The 18,111-nt window shown below is 43.2% G+C and overlaps 1 protein-coding gene across 14 annotated transcripts in view; it reads right to left on the reverse strand.

The window, feature by feature from the left end:
- Positions 1-1,756: 1,756 nt before the first annotated feature.
- ANKRD6 (ankyrin repeat domain 6) overlaps positions 1,757-18,111 on the reverse strand; it is an 87,081-nt gene continuing 70,726 nt past the window's right edge. For 10 of the 14 annotated variants that reach the window (XM_077304378.1, XM_077304368.1, XM_077304472.1 and 7 more), the window contains 10 exons: positions 17,913-18,011; positions 16,158-16,256; positions 15,875-15,952; positions 14,265-14,369; positions 13,880-14,017; positions 13,272-13,448; positions 10,056-10,208; positions 9,061-9,174; positions 7,682-8,009; positions 1,757-5,997 (listed from right to left, as the gene is read on the reverse strand). In XM_077304378.1, coding sequence (XP_077160493.1) covers positions 5,438-5,997; positions 7,682-8,009; positions 9,061-9,174; positions 10,056-10,208; positions 13,272-13,448; positions 13,880-14,017; positions 14,265-14,369; positions 15,875-15,952; positions 16,158-16,256; positions 17,913-18,011 — 1,851 coding nt within the window. In that variant the 3' untranslated portion in view covers positions 1,757-5,437. The remainder of the gene's footprint in view (positions 5,998-7,681; positions 8,010-9,060; positions 9,175-10,055; positions 10,209-13,271; positions 13,449-13,879; positions 14,018-14,264; positions 14,370-15,874; positions 15,953-16,157; positions 16,257-17,912; positions 18,012-18,111) is intronic. The other 4 variants (XM_077304434.1, XM_077304402.1, XM_077304386.1 and 1 more) reach the window with 3 other exon arrangements.

Consider the following 18,111-nt stretch of genomic DNA (forward strand, 5'->3'; position numbering starts at 1 on the left):
TATAGCACAAGATACCCAACTAACACCAACTGTCCTAGAACTATTTGCAGCAGAAAACTGACAATAATTTAAAGGTTTGTTCCCCAAGTGCAAATTCCACTTAACATAATACCTATGAACTTTAGTATTTATAGAGGAAAAATGTTAGTGGGATAAGGCTGCAATCCTACATATGCTTTACTGGGAATGCATTCTGTGACATCAGTGAGACTTATTTCTGAGGAAACTTGCACAGGATTGGGCTGTACATCATTTAAAACTGCAGACCAAGTTTCAGCATCTTTCTTTTAAAACTCAGTTGCTAAGGTATCACTTGTTTGTTTTATTATACAACCTTTGCAGATGTTGTGATGATCATAACAACCAGGTCTGATTTTATTTAGTACTGTTTTCTTTTTGTTCATATTATGCAGGGACTGCAGCTTTTAAACAATGACAACAAACAACAGTTCATTATTACACAGTTAAAATGATATTGCATCACAGTATTAACTACATCGTTTCCTTCCCAGCCTTGCATGTAATGAACTGTGATTCTAAAAATTCATAGCAGCTAGAATGCTCTTTGAAAACAGGCTTTTTACTTGCATCTTAATTTAGCTTAGGCAATTCCACCACAATTTAGCGGGGAACATCACAATTAGAAACAACTCAGCAGATAGATCTCTCCTATAAAGGTTGTTTAGAGTTACTAGTATTTGTGGAAACCTGGAGCTACTGATGATCACCTGTTAAGAGGGAAAGTCCAGCTACTTGTACCTGCCCAGCTAATCATCTGTTCAGCATGAGGCAGGAAGAAACAAGTGGCTTCGGCTGGTGGCACACCCTTCTTAAAGGCTCAGGCCAGCTGAGACACCGAGAGTTCCATAAACGGAGCTAGCTTTTTTACTTCTTCAAATATCAGTGGATCAATTACAATGGTGAACTCAGCGTGAGGAAGGGATTCTTAAGATTTCCCCCTACCAATTTCCCTACCTAAAATGGCCCTGGGGAGCCATCGTTATTCCAGTTGTGTCAAAATACTGATATGCTGGAAATGACCAAAGTAGTCAGCAAAAAAAAAAAAAAAGAAGAAGCTTACAGTAATTTGATGTCCTGGTCCTTACTTCCAACAATCATTCAGATTATATTTTCTTAGAATGCAACAGAGACTACTATCAGGGGGCTAGTAGGATACTTCCCACCATCACTAAACTTTTTCCTTGTAATTAAGGTGATATTGCTGTCAAGCAAGTGAAACCAAGCTCCTGCCAAGTACTATTGCTTGTTGTCAGGCCTTCCCAGATCAGTGCTGAGGAATGTGGGAGAACCTAAAAGGAAGGTCTGTCAGTAAATAGTTTCACTACCCGTGAAAAGGACCTTACTTGTGAGTTGCAAGAAGGAGACTTAATAGTGTGCAGAGTACTGGCCTCAAGGGCATTATTATTTGCTCCAGGTAAATAACCTATTAGAGCTTCTTCATTCATTGCAATGGAGGAAGGTGATCCATATGTCTTTAACACAGAGATTTTCTCCATCCTCTGAGTAACACAGCAAAATGTCTGCAAACGTCCCAGAAGGTCCTTGGCACTAATTCTATATCATTGATTTTGACACAACTTCTGTATGCCTAATATTTCTTGGCTTGATTGACAGATTCTAGTGCAGGGGTAGTCAAACTGTGGCCCTCCAGATGTCCATGGACTACAATTCCCAGGAGCCCCTGCCAGCGAATGCTGGCAGGGGCTCCTGGGAATTGTAGTCCATGGACATCTGGAGGGCCGCGGTTTGACTACCCCTGTTCTAGTGCATAGCAGTGGGCTTTGCACATGGTGTTGTGTGAGGAGCCCCGCAATAGGAATGGGGCATTGTTGCTCCTGACATCTCTGTCATTTGTAAAGAACACCATTGCACAAGGATTGCTATACCTATAGCTTTGATTACTTTGTGTGTGTACGTCTAACTCTGCAGCACATTATTTGTATACAAAAGATGAAAAGGTACAATTAAAACAATTACTATTAGCATGTACAAAATATGAGTTAGTAAAATCTATGAGTTTTTCAGTTGGGTTACTCAACAAAACAAAGCTATTGCTTTGGGTACATGCAGCATTGTAACATATTTCTGACATTCCTTGTAGGATTTACATTAAATTATAAAGAGTGCTTATAAGCCATGAGAGCTAAAGACCAGCTTCTAGATTAATGAAAAATTTGGATTATTTGGATTATAAAACATGGGATTTATGAACAAAGACTTTTAATATAGTTTCATATATACAATTATCTCTTTTTCAACGGTTTGATTCAAGAGGTGAATGAGTGAAAGGTCTATTCTTAGGGTTCCACTTCTGAGCGACAATGTAGTTTGGGTCCAATTTAGTTAGGAATATTTAAGAACGTGGATACAAATGTGCACTTAAGTGCACATTAGAGTATACTTCTCAGTCAAGAAATATAGTAGAAACAAGACCACATCTTCACTCATGTGTACCCAGTTTATGCTCCAAATCTAGCAACTGAAACACACTAATATGCTTATAAACACTTTAGGTGGACTAGGAATTTAGCTTTGTGAGAAAACATTGGTGGTGTTTGTGTGCCCAAAAAACATTATATATTACTTGCAGCTGAAGCCATCAGATTTTTAAAGAACACCTGTGGGACACTACATGCTACTACATTCAGTCACACTTTGAAAAAATTAGCAAAATTTAGTAGCTTTTTTTTCCAAACATAAAAGCAAAGGTGATGCTAAATGGCAGTACATTTTTAAAGCTGGGCTTCCTCAGTCCATCAAGACAAATGCTGGTCCAAGGGAAATGCTGGTTTTTAGAATGACTGCTAAAACATGAGTCATATGGTACAAACATAGTGAAAAAGACTTGCAGGCATAACTATACTCCAAAGCCATTCCATTTATCACAGTGGTTCTCAACCTTGTTGTTGGGACCCCAAGTAGAGTCGCCTGGCCCCTTCCACGGGATTGTCAGGTTGGTGGCCACCGCCGCAGCAGGCGACAGTGGTAGCAGATGGCAGCGGGCGGAGGCAGCGGTAGCAGGTGGCAGGCGCGGGTGGGGGGGGCTGGTGGCAGCTGACAACAGTGGAGCCATGGTACTGACTGCTTTCATGCTGCCTCTAGATAGATCTGCACCTGTGTGTCCATCCCCACGTGCGCGCGCCGCCACCACTGCCATCACCGCAGTTGGGGTCATGGCTGTAAGGCAGTTACCGCTGCCTTTCTGATAAACCGCTGATTTATCAGAAAGGGTCTACAGCAGTGGTTCTCAACCTGGAGGTTGGAACCCCTTTGGGGGTCGAACAACCCTTTCAAAGGGGTCGTGGCAGGGCGACCAGCTTGGCCGGGGGGTTGCCACCACTTGCCACTCCTCCTGCAGGCGCCTGTGCTCGGCTGCCAGCCGCTCCAGAAGCACCTCCAGTGCGGCACAGTCTCCCGCCAGGCACTTCAGGTGGTGGCGCAGCTCAGCAGCCTCGGACCCTAGGCGGCACAGCTCTAGCTGTGTACCTGGCCTCTCCAGGCGTGCCCACTCACCGCGCAGTGCATCCCGCTCCAGCACCACCTCCCCGCAGGCCCGGTTCAGCTCAGCCACCTCCTCCTCCGTGGGCTGCTGCTCCTGCCCGTGCTGCACCACTAGCTCCCGTGCCAGAAGCCCATTCTTCTCCTCCCACGTAGGCATGCAGGCAGCAGTTCAGCTCTTGCAGTTCACCCTCCTCACCCTGCATGGCTGCGCTTCCACCCACTTGCCTTGCCAAGTACACTCGCCCCAGCAACCGGTGTGCCTGCTGCGCTGCGCTGCGCTGCTTTGGGTCTGGCCCTGGCTGGGCAGGGAGCAAGTGGCTGAGGCCAGACGGCCCAAGGAGGCAGCTAGAGAGCGGCCCTGGCTGGACATGCGCCCCAGCCTAGCCCAGCCACAACATGAAGCTATTCTCTCAGGCCCGCCTGTGTTGCCTCCCCCAAATCATAGGTTTTCTTGGCTTCTCCCCCACCCTTCTCTCCAAGGGGGACCCAGAGTGGCCCACATCCTTTTACTGATGTTTCCAAATCAATTTTTTCTGAGGGTGGGTGCCTGCACATGAAGGCTCAGGCCTTGATTAAATCTTTGTTAGTTTTAAAGGTGTCCCTGGACTCAATTTTTGTTCTTCCAAATCGTTGGTTTTTGTTACTCAGTTCGTACCCCGCCTTTCTGGGGGTGCAAAAGTGGCCAACATCGCTCCTCTTCCATTTCATCCACACAACAGCCTTGTGGGATAGATCAAGATAGAGTGTTCGTCTGTCTGGGGCAACAGAAAAGTGTGAGATCAGCATGGTGGGACAAGAGGCAGAACTGAACTGAGTATCCCTGGAGGGGAAAAAACAATTTATATACAATCATGAACAATGGATCTTCACGCCATTGGTCAGTTTTGGTTTAATTTCTGTGAAAGAACACTTGCATAATTTTATGGTTGGGGGTCACCACAACATGAGGAACTGTATTAAAGGGTTGCAGCATTAGGAAGGTTGAGAACCACTGGTCTACAGGCTGAAAGTATTTGCTGTCATACTAACTGGACTTTTAGTAATTGCTATAGCCTAGCAAGAAGTGCATCACAGTTATTGAGCATGTATGCTCAGGCATACAAATATGCATGTTTACATATTGTAAACCAAATTCAAAGGGAAGACATAATATTTATGTATGGAATGTCTCTAGTAACATCAGAAAATATATGTTCATGGTTACCATATGTAGATTCAAATTGTTAGGGGTCTGATAAGAGTGCTTCAGAGGTCAGATTCAGCCTGAGGGACACCAAATTACCATCATGATTTTAGGACATGCTTTTAACCTTTTAGGAAATTACAGGCAGGACTAGTAATCGCCCGACCAACAAACTAGGAGTTTTTCACATAAATACACACACACACACAGCCCATAGCTGAATCTGGGAAGATGAGATCACAGGATTCATAAATCGGCAGTTCACAGCTATGCAAGAAGAAGAGGTAGCCTTGGTTTATTTTTTAAAAGAATACAGAGTTTAAATGGAATAGCAAGAGAATGTTCAGCTTCAAAAATATTTTTTGATGTATAAAACAATTTCACACATTGACACAAATATTGAGGAAGGGAAGAACAGGGATTGGTGTCACTCATCATACAGCGATATCACTGGCACTGACAGGTGATGTAGCCACATACTACAGGATGGTTATTACCACTGATTTAGTATATGGGATTTTTTTCCATCAAGGAAAAGAATGCAGAATCCCCCCAACAGAAGTCCTGCATTGAGGAAGGAGAGAGAGATTCCTCTGCAATAGCAGTTACTGGATGGACCAACTCACCACCCAAAAAGGCCACGAATCCAACAAGTGTAGTACAACTTGTCCCTTCCCAAAATTAGCTTAATTGCTGTTTGTGAAAATATAATATGTCTTTCATGATCACGAACTAATTTTCCTTTTGCGCCTTAGTCCTTAACTTATGAAGTTCCTCTTCCAAACTTTTAATGTGCTCTTTAAGGGCTGCTTTATCTTCCTGAGCTTTCTGATTGGCTTGCTTTCGAGCTTCCTCAATCTTCCTCTCGTACCACTTCTCCATCTGACAGGAAACAGCCTCAAAGAAATACTGTGTGATTTCCAGCGCCTGAGAAGTGCTTCCAACTTGAGGGCTGGGCTGGTTTCCTTCAGGGACAGCAAGTGGCTGCTGGTGCTGTGTGGGATGAACTGCTGCATGTTGGTGGGGCCGGTGCTTCAACTGACCACTTCTTGATTTCTTTGTTTGAGTTCCTTTGTCCACACAGTAGCCGCCCTGTGACTCTGGCTTTACACATTCTGCAGAGGCCTGTGAAACAGTTTGGACTTTAACGTGCCTTAATTTGGAACCTGAGAACTCAGACAATGGCAATTCCTGTTGCAGTCTGCCGTAACCCGCTTTGTCCTTAGGCCTCACGACTTGAGAAGATGCTGCGGAAGGAGCAGGACCAGCCATTACTACCTGGTGCTCTGTTCCTTTAAATAAGGGGGAAAGTTCAGTGAGTTTGGTCTTAAGGCACAACACTATGAAACAGCAGGTACCCTCATTAAGGACAGACAAAGGGCTGCTTTCTAGATGCAAACTGATCCCCAAATGATTGCAACATTAAGTGAAGACCTACATCAAATCAGAGCTTGAGCTTTTGTGTCCCCTCAGATGCAAGGCATTATAATGGAACAACGCTGATAATTTAGCTGTCCATTATCAAATGTACAGAAATCAATCATTCAAAAATCAAGTAAGACACAAGTTCTGAAGGAGTTTTGTCTGCCCATTTTAAAAATCCCCCCCCAAGAAGATTCTTAATCCACACTGGGAATTTTATGTCATATTTTTAACTGCAAATTGAACATTTACATTTAGCTTTCTACTGCACCTTTTGGCTTTAGTGCATGCACATGAATGCTTATACCCAGAATTAAACTTTGTTGGCCTTAAAGGTACCAATCAACTCAAACTTCAAACTAATATGTTATTTTAGGGTCTCTCCAACTTGTTGCTTCACCAGATGTCTTAAGTGCAAGGAGATAAGGAAGGATATAGTTCTTTTTTTAAATAAATCAAGATTTTATTAGTTCACTTCAGCAAACTGGAGTTTGTTTCAACCTTACTTAATGGGACTCTAAACCATGCTTTAATCCTGATAAAGAATGTTGGTTCTTAGGCAAGAAACAAACTCACACAAATGTTACAGCAAAATAAGTCTAGATTAAGAATAAGAATTTCCACAGCCTGGATGCCTTTATCTGTGCTCTGTGATTAATAAGTGTCGGAAGGGAGTGAATGAACCATATAACCAATCAAATTAATTCTTATCATGGACAAATTTCAGTTTGTTCATGAAGTCTGAGTGCACATCTAAATAACAAGAAACAAATAAAGCAAATCAGAATCATTTTCATTTTATTTCTGGGGAGTGGACAGAAGAACAAAGCTGAACCATAGCGGCCCATCTGTGTTTTCAGGGCTGAGACTTGGAAGTCTAGATTTCCCAAATAAGTCATTCTTTTAAGTGCTGCAATACACAGGAGGTAATTGAAGACAATGCACCAAGATCTGCCCCTGCCAATTACTAGACAGAAGTAAGGTAAAGGTAAAAGTATCCCCTGTGCAAGCACCGAGTCATGTCTGACCCTTGGGGTGACGCCCTCCAGCGTTTTCATGGCAGACTCAATACGTGGTGGTTTGCCAGTGCCTTCCCCAAGACAGAAGTACTAATCCAAAATAATTCCGTACTGTGGAAAAACAAATGATGGCAGAGGGAAACAGGGACATTATTCATTATCACACAGAAATTCCTTAGGTGGAATTTGTTATTGTGTTAAATTGGCCTTCTAGTTATTGCCTAGAAAACCAACCACTTCACTGTGTTACACATCACAGGATACACATAACAACCACAGCTGTTATGTATGTGCATGGCACCATAGATGTGCACATGTTTTGTTATAAATAGATGACAAGTCCTAGGAACAGTTAAAATTCAACATCATTTTATTTGCATGGACTAGGCTTAGTTTCCATAAAGAGAGACCTAAAGGATTGTGCCAAAAGATTGTCAAAACAGCAATACCTGTGTATTTCAGGTTTAAGAGGATTGTGCATTCTTTTTGTTACAGCGAACTAACACATTCTGGAAAATTGCTCACAAGGAAATACCTGATGTGGTGGCTTCTTGAACTACAAAATATTGCTTCCCAAAGCTCTGTTCTGTTGTTTGCACTTGACTCCTACTAGTATCTTCTGAGAGACTATTCTGAAGAGCAATGCAAGAATGCTGGTGTGAACCATCTGACTGCAGTGGAGTCTGGCTTGTTTTACAGTCCTTTGTACTATGAAGATTTTCCATATCCAAGGTCTCAGTGAGAGACTCACTTGTGGACTGCGTTGATTTTGGTCTCGAAGATCTAGAATCTCCAGAAAGCTTCAGTTCCAGATTCTGAATTTTTAACATGCACCATGCTTTCAAATCCCCCACCAGCGAAACCTACAAGAAAAATCCACATGGACGTCAAGGTACAACAGCCATCTTTCTCAACTCCAAAATGCTCAAGGGTTTTTCTAGCCCCATCAAAACTTACTTATTTGAAAGTAAAGCTCACCAAGTTCAATAGGACTTATTTCCTAGTACAGTTGCTAAAAATTACAGCTTCAATGTAAGGCACATTTTGCTTATAATAAAAAGGCCACTAGGCTAATGGCACTTTTGTACATTTAATCCAAACATTTACACTGACTATCAGCTTGCAGCACTGTAGAAACACTGTGATTTGTTATCATGTTCCTGAGCCGCAACAGATTCAGCCATCAGACAAGTGCTGGTGCAGCAAGACATGAGATCCCTAAGATTGAGTGCTTACTGGACCAAACAAAGAGGTGTGGGCACAGCTGCAGTCCTATTACTGTTCCATTCTGTCCATAAAAATTGCCTGCTCCTTGGTTAATTGGTACTTTATTTTCATTCTGAACATCTGTTCATTAATCCTAAGAGTTTTAATATTTAGGTTTCAAACCACAATTCTTACCAGAGAGCATTTCTGAAATGTCTTGATATACGTATCCCTCAAGATTGAAAAAAACTAATGTTTTAGAACCTATCCACCCAGACATTGTGGGAGCTTTAAAATATGGAACAGGCTGCCTGGCTTGATTGACAGGCAGAAGAGAGTCGCGTATAAAGTGCGTTGCTCTCTTCCACCATTTCCAGCAGCCCCTGTGGAAGGTAAGAAGCATGAAAAGGCGGCAGACTAGAGCGAGACAGCAAAAAGTTGAGGAGAGGTCAGGAGGCGCAATAAGGTTTAGCGCTACGCTATTTTTTCTGATGTGCGGAAATGCCCTGATTTTTTGCACAGAAATATCACCAAGTGTCATCTTGTACCTCATCACCTTTTAGCCCCACAACCTGCATGTGTGTAAAGGAGGCCAAGACTTCATGCATCTGACAAACTGGGCTCTTTCCCCCCCACCCAAGCCTTTAATTTTAATTAATTGGTGAATCTTTAGGGTCCTGTAGATACATTATTTATTCGTTAGCCTACCTGCCGTTTTTCCCCTTCATTTCTTTCCAACTCAGAATGTTGCTGAAGGCGATGAAGGCACTCAGTCCTTTCTGCTGACAGTCTCTCTGCCATCAATTTGTCTAAAACACGGAGCTGTGATAGAATAGAGCACTTCAGCAGAAGTGACACCAACTGCATAAACTGACTCGCATCACATCTCATTGCTTAGGATATCTCTTCCAGTTGCCAGCATTTTTTTTTTATCTAAACCGATTTTACTAATGAGGAATCAGTGAATAAGGATATTCCTTATCTCAATGGGGGGGGGTGGATTCATTCTAAAAATTTCATGGACTGAATCATTTCATTTTTCAGCTGGCATATAACTAGCGGGTGAAACAGTGAACAGATTACTTTCAGTGGTCAAAGAAGACTCCGCTTTAAAAGGCACCACTGTTTTCTTTCCAAGACCTACCTTGCAATAACGAACCCTGACAGATTTAAGATGTAAACTAGAGAAGTAACATAAGCCCCACGATACACATGTTCACTACAGGGAGGCTGGCATGGAGCGGCTTCCACACTGGAACACTGTATTGTGAAGATTTTCCATGCTACTAACCATCTGTCAAAAAAAAGTCTCCTAACGGTGCCTAAATTGTACAAGCATCAGGGGCAATCCATGGAACAGCCACATGGGGCCTGGAGCTCTTTTCACACATTCTAAGGAGACAGAATGAACATATGGGGGTGGGATCATCAATATCCTAGTAGCCAGACAGCCCTCCTCTCTCCAGCCTGCATGGATTGACTGGAACACGGGGGGTTTCTGAACAAGCGGAGGCAGTCCAACACGCCTACATGTCTAGGCTCCCCAATGAACATGGCATAAGAATTTACTACGCTGCTCCCTCCCAAACCCTTTGAATGTCTACAGAGGTTACAAGCAGCTTCCACAAAACAGTTATAACAAGCAGACAAGCCCTCAGTCTGCACATTTACAGAAATGTCTTGTCTTTGGGATGCTGATTTACCTGATGCTGTGTTTTGTTTTCCATCTGTCCTAGTTTGCTGTTCATCTTATCTTGTACGGTTACAAACTCAGCTTTTATTTCTTCTACAGCTGCTGCAAGCTGATTCTCTACTTTATTTATCAGTGGCTCACACCGGCATCCATTTATTGGTGCCTGTGAAGAAATGAAAAACTGTGACAACCCACTAGGAAAAAATATATCTTTCCAATTTCCAGTGGCTAAGAGTACAACAAAGGTAACCATAGCAAAATTTATATCGATAACACCTCGTGAATGCAGGAAGAAAATAATCAAGAAGACACCAAGAGACAGTTAGACGACGGGTAAAAGTAGGTTCTGAAAATAAGTAGGTCAGCCTAGGCCTATGAGCTCAGAGCCCAGCCTCTGCATTTCTATTTAATTAGAGTGACAAAAATGTCAAGTGCTTTGAAGAGTCAAGGCTGCAGCCGATATTTCAAAAATATTTGTGCTGCTGTGAATTTACACTAGAGGTGGGACCACTTCACATTTATGGCAAGTTAATGGATTCAGAGTTATGACTTGTACTCTGTGACGTATCATTAAAGCCATATCATTAAAATGTCTCTAAGTCAGCAGACTTTTGTTAAATAGAAACCTAAATCAAAAAGTATTAGTATTACTCATTACACTCATTGAGAATATAAGCTCTTTAGAACAAAGAGTCTACTTATTCTACAAAAGCATATCTTCCTAACTAGAAATATATCATGTTCAAAAGATGCTAGAAATTCCCTTGAAGTTGTATTGATTTTATTTATTTATTTATTTATTTATTTATTTATTTATTTATTTATTTATTTAGATTTTTATACCGCCCATTTCTTTGCAGCTCTGGGCGGTTTACATTTAACATTATATAATACACTAGGGGGAAAGCCCGTTGTATCCAAGAATACAACGGGCGCTAGAGCTTGGCAGTGGGAAGAGGATGGGGAGGAGTTGTCCAGTCTGTAAGGGCATGGGGTTGAATGTGTGGGAGGTTGTGGTGTGGTGGCAAATGAGGCCATGGGTGTGGAGATATGGGTGTCAAGAACCTGTGGTGTGGAATGTTCGTTGAGTGTGGGAGAGGACTGACCTTTGGAAATTGTGGCATAGTTGGTTACAGATGAGCTTTCCAGAGCCATGTCTTCAGATATGTGAAGGGAAAATCAGACTGGAGACTCCTCTTAGGGGAAGATTACATGGCAACCAATTCCCCCCCAGTTCTGCATCATTTCCCTTCTTGTGGGAATTAGGCCACAGACACCGAAATGCCCCTCTGCCCTAATACACATGGGGTAGTCACAGTACACAGGTGTCCACCCTGTTCCTTCTTCTCCATTTTTTTCACTGTTGATAAAATATTATGTGCTCACACGCTTCTTTCATGGTTGCTCCTTAGAAGAACGGATTTTTGTACCCTGTTGTTTACTACCCAAAGGAGTCTCAAAGCAGTTTACAAACACCTTTTCCATTCGTCTCCCCACAATAGTCAACCTGTGAGAGGTCTGAGAGAACTGGGAATGAGCCGCAGTGACCCAGCAGGCCTCAGATGTCTCAAAGCGTTTTCCAATCGTCTTCCCTTCCTCTCCCTCTCACTATTTACAGTTTCAGGCTGTAAGATCTCCCTGCACTTTCCAGACTCACAGGACTGATGCTGGTCTTGCTGGTAAGGGCTGGCAATAGCCCATAGCCCAGGAGGGGCACACCTGCACCACTCCCTCCCAACTGCAGGCAAAAATGGCTCCTTTGAAGGCTGGACTCTGAGGCATTGTACGATTTTGAAGTCCCACCTCCAAACCTCCAGGAATACTTCCAATCCAGGGGTAGCTAACCTCCAGGTGGAGCCTGGAGAGCTCCTGGAATTACAGCTCACCTGCAGAGTATAAAGATCAGCTCCTCAGGCAGAAAGGGCTACTTTGGAGAGGGTTGTGGTAGAGAAGAAACATTTAAGGCCTCCCACGCAGGTTGTTGTTGTTGAATTGAAAGACTTGAGGCCTGCTGCACAGGGTTGTTGTGAAGATGAAACAGGAGACAAAAGAGCCAGTTTCTTCTGCAGAATAATGCTGTGCAGTGGCCTCAAATCTGCAGGGAGTTGCAAAGAAGAAAGACACATGGCTTGGCTGTGTCTAACCTCCGGCCAGAGCAGTATTTTAAGTGAGAAGGGGCTTTTCTGTGGCCTCCCTGACAGCCAACTGTTTGGCAGAAGGGGAAAGTCCCCCGTCTCAAAAGGAAGGCCCTCAGTCTCCCCTGCATTGCTCTTGGAAAGGCCTCCTTCCCTCAGTCAGGGCCTGTCAGAGGCTCCTTTGCAACAGGCCTGAAGGGGGGAGGGGGAGCACTCTGCAGCCTCCTGCCAGCTCTGTCAGGGTTCTGAGGCAATTTGCAGTTGGACATGACAGTTAGGACAGCCTTGGGGCGAAAAGGGCTGGTGCAGCCTCTGTTCTCATCCCCCTTGGCAGCCCTGCTGACCTCCTCTCCCTTTGGTGGTCAGGAGCAGACTGGCAGCCATTTCTCCAGATTGCCCCTGGCTGGATGGAATTTTGGTCTGTCCTGGTGAGGGGCCAATCGGAAGGCGCTTTGCGCCTTCCAATTGGCCCCTCCACTTGTCAGTCCAGGGCCATGGGACCAATTGTTGCCCTTCTTCATCACGGACTGAGCCCACCCCAACATCCCTTACTGTTTTATTAAGGGGGAAAAGATAAAATATATAATATTTTATCACAATGACAAAGTGTAGAAATATATAATACCTAGGAGAGGCCCCACATACACACACCAAGATTGCCTTTTTTAAAATATGGGGAAAAGCAGTACATATGACATAAATAAAACAATGACCATTATATTTAATGCAATGTTATACAATTAAATTCAATCAAAAGGATTTGTGTTGAGCAGAGGGCTTAGAGATAACATTATTATTCGCAATCTTTAGTAAATAATTTGGGTTTTGTATTAATAAGAATTGTATTATTACCAACAGTACTAGCAAATTTTATTCATTCTTAAGCATTGTCTCCACTGAACTTGCACTCAGAAAACAATTCAGAAATCTAGAACTTTGTAACCATGATGGCACAAGTCTATATAATAAAGGCCTATCTTCTTCAAAATAATAAAAGATGAGTTATCTCCTTGATTGCAGTGAAAATCCTTTTCCAGTTCTATTTCCCCAAGAAATATTCCTGTTGTTCCAATAGGAACCTGGTCAGTTACCTGCATGATCTTCCCATTCTTTCCACGATAGAGTGTATATAACTGGTAGGCTCTGAATTCATGGGGTGGGGTGGCCGTTGTACAACGGTGTTTACTTTTGCGTTTGTGCAAGTTCTGCTGTGGGCCAGGAGGCATCTGCTGGTCAGCTGGTGATGTGGGATCTGAGTTTGCTGATACCTGCAGTTCATAACAAGATCTAATTGTATTTTAAGCCTATGAGAACAGTCCACATGCTGTATATTTGCACCAAATTAAGTTAAAATGCTGGCTTTTTACTTCTGCTCTGTAACTCATCACATCTCAAAAAATTCTTTGAATGGTGATTTGAACAAGAATGTGCCAAACTTTGATTGACACCTGGGCTAAGATGTTTACAAGACCAACTGGTCTTGTAAGCCAGTCATGTCTATACTAACTTGGATGCATCTAAAACCAGTCTTGGATCTACCCTTTTTTGAACTGATCTCCATCAATGTTTACTGGGTCTTCATGTCTCCCACTGGGGCCAACAACAGCAAGCAAAGGCCACAAACCTATCCTTGATGGAAGAAGAAAACAAGAAGAACTGGCCGCTATAAAAAATGTCTCCTCTGTCACTTTACTGTTACCTTTTCTCTCAGTTTCTTCTTTTTAGTCTTCATCGCTTTGAGTTCTGACAAAGGCAGCTGGGCTTCATCTTTCAAGCCACATATCCCTTGAGGGGCCTGGTCACTGCTGTGAGTATCATCTGCAGCTGAGGCACTGGCCTGTTTCAATATAATACAGAGATGACCAGAGATGAAATGGATTCCAAACTCTGTTCTCAGATAAATACTTATGCTCAGAGCCTGGCCAACAACAATAGTTTCCAGTACAAATAATTTCGTCCAGGTTTCTCCTGTTCAGCAACTCAAAAGGTGAATTTCCCACCACAGATGCAAATAGTTTCAAGAGGGCTTTGCTGGAATGTCACTACATTCCTTGTCAGTGAAGCTGGGAAAAACCTGGCTATACCTTGCTCTGCACCACTTCATCTCTTGGTACCGACTGTGCTCGCCTTTCTTCCTTCAGTCTTTCCCTCTTCTTCCTCAAGCTTCTTCCACGGTTGAAGCGTGAAACCTGAATAAGGCAACATTTCCACCATTATGATCTAGTCGTCCCAGTCCTGTTACAGGAAGGAAAGTTCTCTTAGGGCTGGGTTGCCACCAGTACGCTGATGACACCCAGCTCTTTCTCCTCATGGATGGCCACCCGGACTCCCCCCCAGATCCATTTGCCAGATGTTTGGAAGCCGTAGCCGGATGGCTCGAGCAGAGTCGCCTGAAACTCAACCCCTCCAAGACGGAGGTTCTGTGGTTGGGCCGTAGGGGGGCAGATCAGGAAGCGCGCTTACCCTTTCTGGCCGGGACGCAACTTAATATCGCATCTCAGGCCAGGAATTTAGGGGTGACCATCGATGCCTCACTAACACTCGAGGCACAGGTTAAACAGGTAGCTAGCCGGGCATTTTTCCATCTTCGCCAGGCTCGGCTACTAGCGCCCTATCTGTCCTCTGAACACCTGGCCACAGTGATCCATGCGACGGTCACCTCTAGACTAGATTTCTGTAACTCGCTCTACACCGGCCTGCCTCTGGGCTTGATCCGGAAACTGCAACTCGTCCAAAATGCGGCTGCTAGAGTCCTCACAGCTACACCATGGAGGGCTCACATCCAGCCAGTTCTGAGGCAGCTGCATTGGTTACCGGTCGCCTTCCGGATCAGGTTCAAGGTTTTGGTTTTGACCTTCAAGGCCATCCGTGGTCTAGGCCCAGCATATATGAGGGACCGCCTTTTGCCCTATATCCCCCGCAGGGCTTTACGCTCTGCGGGGGCTAACCTACTGGTCGTTCCCGGCCCCAAGGAAGCCCGCCTGGCCTCGACTAGGGCCAGGGCCTTTTCGGTCCTGGCCCCAACCTGGTGGAATGAGCTCCCGGAAGAGCTGAGGGCCCTGCGGGAATTACCAGCATTCCGCAGGGCCTGTAAGACGGAGCTCTTCCGCCAGGCCTATAACTGAGGCCGGGCGGAAAGAAGATCAGCCCCCCCCCTCACAAACTGGTGGTAGAGAGCGTCACCCCCCACCGTAGATGAGGATGCGGAGAGCAAATGAGTAGGCTACGCCATCGCTGTTACAATTATTGTAAATCATTGGTTTTTATTGTCATTTTATGGTTTTAGGGGACGGGTTTATGTAAGCCGCCTCGAGCCTTCGGGGGGAGGCGGGGTATAAATATAAATATAATAATAATAATAATAATTAGGGGGAGCAATAGAAAGGTAAAAGTCTACCTAAGACGAAAAATAGAATGCTTGAACCAGCTTGCAGTAAAAACGACTGAAGACATGAGATAAATAAGGATGATTTCTTCAGTGAAAATAAAAATTTCCCTCTAAAAAATAAATATACTCTCTAATCTATGTGCCTTCAAAGAAAGAAAGAAGCATGTTAAACTAAGTTCTCAACATGCCTATCATGGACAATATCACACTACCAATTTAATAGATGTGTGAGAGACTTAAATATAGGATATTTATGTAAAGCAAAGCTTCTGAATTAAACACTAAGGAATTCTATTCATGACGTACCTGTGGAGCCTTGATGAGCAGAAGGGCAACCTCAGGGTTGTTGTGCTCTCTGGCAACCTCCAGTGGGGTCTGACCAGCCTGTTAACAGGGAAAACTACATGATGCACTCATCCAGAGGCATTAAAATGCTTATGCACATTTAAGACTTATTCTTGCTTTTATGTGCATGTTATAAATACAAAGCTGTTGGGAGGGGGGAGTCAAAGCATCATTTCAATCTTTTCAACCATCATATAATTTAAAAATAACTAGAAATTGTGAGAAAAAAACATGAAGCACTTACATTGTTAACAATTGTCCCATCAGCTCCTTCTTCCAACAAGAGTTTGACCACTTTTTTATGATTTAGCGCAGCAGCTACATGGAGGGCTGTATCACCGGCCTGTGAGTCACAAAACAAAGATGCAACCCGTACTTTAAGAGTTTTACATACACAGTGCGTCAGCTGTCATGTAGGTGGAAAATCATAGAATCATAGAGTTGGCAGGTACCTCTAGTCCAACCCCTTCCAGAATGCAGGAAATTCACAATTACCTGCCCATCCACAGTGACCTCAATTCCATGCCCAGATGATGTCCCCCCCACCCCAAAAAAACCAATCCATGGTACAAGTCATATTTCCATATTTGGGATGCATTAAATAGGCAGTTTCTCCCTACTCAGTTTTTATTTTTATAGTATTAGTATGCATGTGTGGACCCTGTGGTGTTTTCTAATTTTCTGACCAAAGGTGCCAAGAATATTTCTTTCAGTAACATCTGGTGTAAATGTGACATATGTCAAAATGTATATCTGAATGTGGACGCTGTCTTTTGCTTTCCATTGGATGAACATCAAAATGTACATCTAAATACAAAAGCTGTCTGTATTTCAAGGGGATGTAAAGCTCCATTCTTAAATCTTCAGTTATCTTACATAGAAAGAACTTGTACATCCAGTAGCTGATCATTTTCTTCACCCACTGAATGGAATGCTGAATACAAGCAATCTATTTCTATTGAGTTCATGACAAGTGAGTTTCAATAAGAGATGCTCAAAAGAAAGAGATTACCGAGAGCAGCCTAAACTGGATTACTTGGAACATTTTCAAAACCATGATGGAACATATCAGCCATTGATCACATCTTCCTCATGATATTCAATGAAATATAATTTTGCATCAATGGCAGGAGGATAGGCTAATTGTGTTACTGTGCAAATGTGCTTATCATTACCAAGCTTAACTTTTAAAACCAGTAATTTTGTTTTGTGCCTCTCCTATCAAGTTTCTGTTTCATATATCCTTTCCAGACTGCTACCGCAAGGGAAAGCAAACAGTCTGAAAGTACTAAGTCAACAGAATTTCACACAAATACCCATTTAAACGAGGGTAGGTCAAGAAAGGCATTCAGCCTCTAGAATGCACGTTGCACCTTATCTGTACTATAGAGCAGGGGTAGTGAAACTGCAGCCCTCCAGATGTCCATGGACTACAATTCCCATGACCCCTGCTATAGAGTGTCACAGCTTTCCTACAGCAGCAGCAGCACATTGCTTTGTGGTACTGGGATGAGCATGCCAATATGGGGCATCAAAAGGTTTCATTTGCTGGAGTCAGAATCTTTCGCATTGGGCCATTACTCATGGTTTCACATCCTTGCTTATGTGCTACCTACAGCATGCAGAGCAGGGCAGATACCTGAGTATTTGGTGCTTTGTTTTAGAAAAAAGCTGGATGGTTAAAACACTGTTAATGTCTAACTCAATTGTAATCAACTGGACAACTTTCTTGTTGCACACTGAAAGTTGTCTTAAAAAGTCTAAAAGGAAGGAATGAAAATGTGATGGTTGAGAATGACAAATTAAAGATACATCATTTCTGTAAGGCCACGGTAACACCACAGCAATAGCTACAATATAATACAGCAATATACTGATAATGGTTAACTGCCTCCTGAGTGGGTAAGAGTGCAGTGGCCCCATCCTCCATTCCAAATATGGAAGACAGGAAGCATTATAGAAAAGGGAGCACAATGGAGAATGAAGTTCATGCACTGACCTGATTTTTTTCATGGACCGAACAGAATGCACTGAGGAGCACCCTAATGATGGGTAAGTGATTATAACGTGCTGCAACATGCAAACAGGTATCTCCTGCCTAAAAAGGGGGGAATGCAATCACAATAAGAAATATGTTGCTTAATTAACTAAGAAGATGATCATCACTTTAACAGTGCAATGGGTTAAGGCTGGAGTAA

This window comes from Paroedura picta, chromosome 1 (assembly GCF_049243985.1).
Source record: "Paroedura picta isolate Pp20150507F chromosome 1, Ppicta_v3.0, whole genome shotgun sequence".
NCBI classification, from domain to species: domain Eukaryota; kingdom Metazoa; phylum Chordata; class Lepidosauria; order Squamata; family Gekkonidae; genus Paroedura; species Paroedura picta.